Source organism: Sphaeroforma arctica, assembly GCF_001186125.1.
Source record: "Sphaeroforma arctica JP610 unplaced genomic scaffold supercont1.3634, whole genome shotgun sequence".
Taxonomy (NCBI): domain Eukaryota; class Ichthyosporea; order Ichthyophonida; genus Sphaeroforma; species Sphaeroforma arctica.
This window is the reverse complement of record NW_014036924.1, coordinates 1-3,222: the sequence shown is the minus strand read 5'-3', so window position 1 is coordinate 3,222 and position 3,222 is coordinate 1. Positions and strand designations below refer to the sequence as shown.

The following is a 3,222-nucleotide window of genomic DNA, read 5'->3' as shown; positions in this document are numbered from 1 at the left end:
TGTGTTGTGTTGTGTNTGTTGTTGTTGTTTGTTATATATATATATATATATATATATATATATATGCTTTATTTGTTTTTGTTTTTTGTTTGTTTGTTGGAAATTATTGCCACAGACACTGAGAAAACCGCACTGCTAAGATTAACTCGTTCCGTTCTCGATCAGATCGCCGCTGTTTTAGTACTGCTGGTGTCTATCGGATTCTTGGGCTGGGCCACCTATCGCGGGATTGTAGCGGTCGGGTGGGTCAGACCGCGGGCTGAGCCTACCTTCGAAGGCGTAGACTTTCTACGGTTACAAAACGATAGTGATTCCTACGATGAAGACGAGGATATATTTGACCAAAGAAACAGCCGGGTAAGTCTAGATGCACGCAATGAACGATTTGAGCACAACATCACGTGGCAATAAGTATTTGATACCTATAAGTCTGTATGTCTTAGATTTCGATCGTCACAACATCCATATGTCACGGGAGGTGGAACTGTCTTTGAAATGTCATGGCCAACGATGAAGCTGTGCATTTGGTTGCGTGACGGTATATTCACAATGCCTTAGCATCGATTTTCGCACTGTATTGTCACACATTTTAATACAGCGACTCTCATTGGCCCGGCCTATCTTAAATACAGTAGAATTATTTTTAACGTGTTCCAAAATAGTCTAGGGATATAAAAGTATCCCCATGATCAGTGCAGTCCCCGTGGCTCATTTTTTTTGTGATGTCGATGGCAGTTGCTTATGCAACTGTGCTTCTGTTGTAACCTGAGATTTTTATAGAGTATGCGTGTCGCTTGAAGTTGAAGTTTAGTGGCTATACTAATGGATTTGAGCGATATGAAACCCTGTGCGCCTGCATGATTATGATGATTAAAGCAAATGATAGTCCACATGATAATTGCCGTCAATCAAAGAAACAAAGTCGCTGACCACACCTGATTGTATGGGGCATGAGAAGACGCTTCAATTAGCTTTCATTTTGAATCCTTTGCGCGATTTTGAAATGTCGCTACCTGGTGAGAGCCACATTCAATAACATTCAATTGTAAGTATATTTCTTCTTTCGTTTACAGGCTGCTCTAGGTGATGAGGATTTCTACGATCAAGATCCCGATGATCATGTAAGTTAATACTGAATAGCATTCCAGTGAGTTCTGGTGCGCTGCCTATCACGAGTGGCATGGGGGCTCACACTAAATTGATATATTCCGCACTCAAATCTGTTTAGCTTTCTCGAGGCTTTTAGTGGCTATCTAATATATTGAAGATCGACTTTCAATTCTCAGGAGCTAGGATTTTCCGAGGCGTAAACCTGAATGAGAAATGGCCACTTTGAGAAAGGCCGCTTTTGATTGACGGGAATATCCCTGATTTTTCGTGGAATCCGATTCCGTTGTATATAAAATTTAGATCGCCGACAGCCATCATAGAAACGTTACTGTATTCGCCTAACAGATACGGTGAGCAATTATACAGAACTTTAGTAAATATATGTATCGATGATTTCGTTCACATGTGACGCGTCACTACGAGGGCGATCGAATCGATTTGATAAACATGTGTAAGCAATTTGGACTAGATTTGGAGTGTCGATGCTCAGTCAGGAAAAAGTCAAGTTTTAATTCGGCACCTCATAACCTGCAATCACACCGTACGCGATCTTATGAAGTACTTGATAGTGTTTCACAGATCTCAGTAGTCAACCTGGATTCGCCTGATTTCTCAACGCAACAAACAGGCATGCTGGCTGCATGCACAGTTATCTCGAGTGCACCGTGGTAAATGAATTTTTTTTATATGCCTGGGACCTAAATACACGGAACAACCAAGAACATTATTGCAACAGCCATTACAGACAAACTGCTTGCATGGATGGGGCATTAGCTGTTTGGGCTACTCTTCTTCTGGCCGACCATCACAATGTCTAAATGCAGGGTATCCCAGCGGGATATCTGGTAGACCGAGCGGAAAGGTTTCATTATAAATGAATGCCAACGCATTCCCTAGCTAGCAATGAAGCACTAGCTGCAGTGCCACACGCGGGGGTATCACAAAAGTTTCTTTCGGCATAGCTCTAAAAACTCAGAATTTGTGAGTGATGGCAGAATGGTATGTAGAAAACGACTATTTCAAAAGCTGTGTGCCTGGGATTTACCACGCGAATCCAAGAATCGCATTGCAACTGAGATTACAAACAAACTGCTTATATGGAGTAGTGCTTGCTGTTTGGCTACGTCTTCTGGTAAACTATCACTATGTTTATATGCAGGGCATCGTAGCAGGTTATCTAATAGACTGAGCGGAAAGGTATCATCATGAAATGAATGCCAGAGCACTCTCTAGCTAGCAATGTTGCACTATCCCCGCGCAGTTTTTAAAAGACGAGAAATGTGTGTTTCTGAAAACCTGAATGATTTAAAAAATAGAACATACATGTGCATTTTATACAATACATGTATCCAACAGAAATATCATGACACTGTTGTTGCAATAGAAAGCATGGCACTGTTGTATCTGTTTCTTGTGGGTAAATTCAAACCATTGTAGCTTTCATAAGTAATGGTTATGACACAAATCAGCAAGTATTTAGGAATCAACAATATAACATCCATGTCGGTGTAATACGTCGCACCTTCTCGTCTTATAAAGCAGTGAGCATAAAACATGCAATCATACATACGTTCCCATCAAGTAGTCTTTACGTCAGCATTCACTTCAAAACTCACATTTTTTTTGATAGATAAATATATCGTTATCAACTGATATCCATAATCAGATGAGGATACAATACTTATATTTGAGATTAACGTCAACTATGAATTTTATTTAGAATTCACGTTTTTATTATATATTTTATAAAGTGATTGTTTACATGTATTTAAGCGACAACTTTTTCGTACATTTCTTCCAGTGCATTCATATACTCTTTGCACACCATATCGCTCTCCACCCCACATCCGGCATCCATGATACAACCAACTGTTACTTTTCCTCCTTGGGTAATAATAGAGAACCCCACACCACAATCGCCTCTTTGTGGCACCCAGAAGCAAAGTTTGCTGAGTTTATGCGTGCCTACATACATGGTTTCTGACGGCCCGGGCACATTCGAAACTGCTGCAGTGAGTTTCGATCCTATCATGTCCAATAGGGCGCCACAGAGGTGATTGTTCAATACCGTCGCGGCAATCTGTGTTGCATAGTACATGACTAGAGGCACAA

The 3,222-nt window shown here is 40.7% G+C and overlaps 2 protein-coding genes across 2 annotated transcripts; one reads left to right on the top strand and one right to left on the bottom strand.

Annotated features, from left to right (window-relative positions):
• Window positions 1-115: 115 nt before the first annotated feature.
• Window positions 116-1,564, top strand: SARC_13715 (hypothetical protein; the record flags this gene model as incomplete). Its single annotated transcript, XM_014292156.1, has 3 exons — window positions 116-357; window positions 1,074-1,121; window positions 1,287-1,564. Coding segments are annotated over 3 exons (314 nt in total), but the record flags the coding sequence as incomplete, so codon positions are not given.
• A 1,270-nt stretch (window positions 1,565-2,834) lies between these two features.
• SARC_13714 (hypothetical protein) lies at window positions 2,835-3,222 on the bottom strand. The gene has a single exon (XM_014292155.1). The coding sequence runs from the start codon at window positions 3,206-3,208 to the stop codon at window positions 2,879-2,881; it is 330 nt and encodes a 109-aa protein (XP_014147630.1). The 5' UTR covers window positions 3,209-3,222; the 3' UTR covers window positions 2,835-2,878.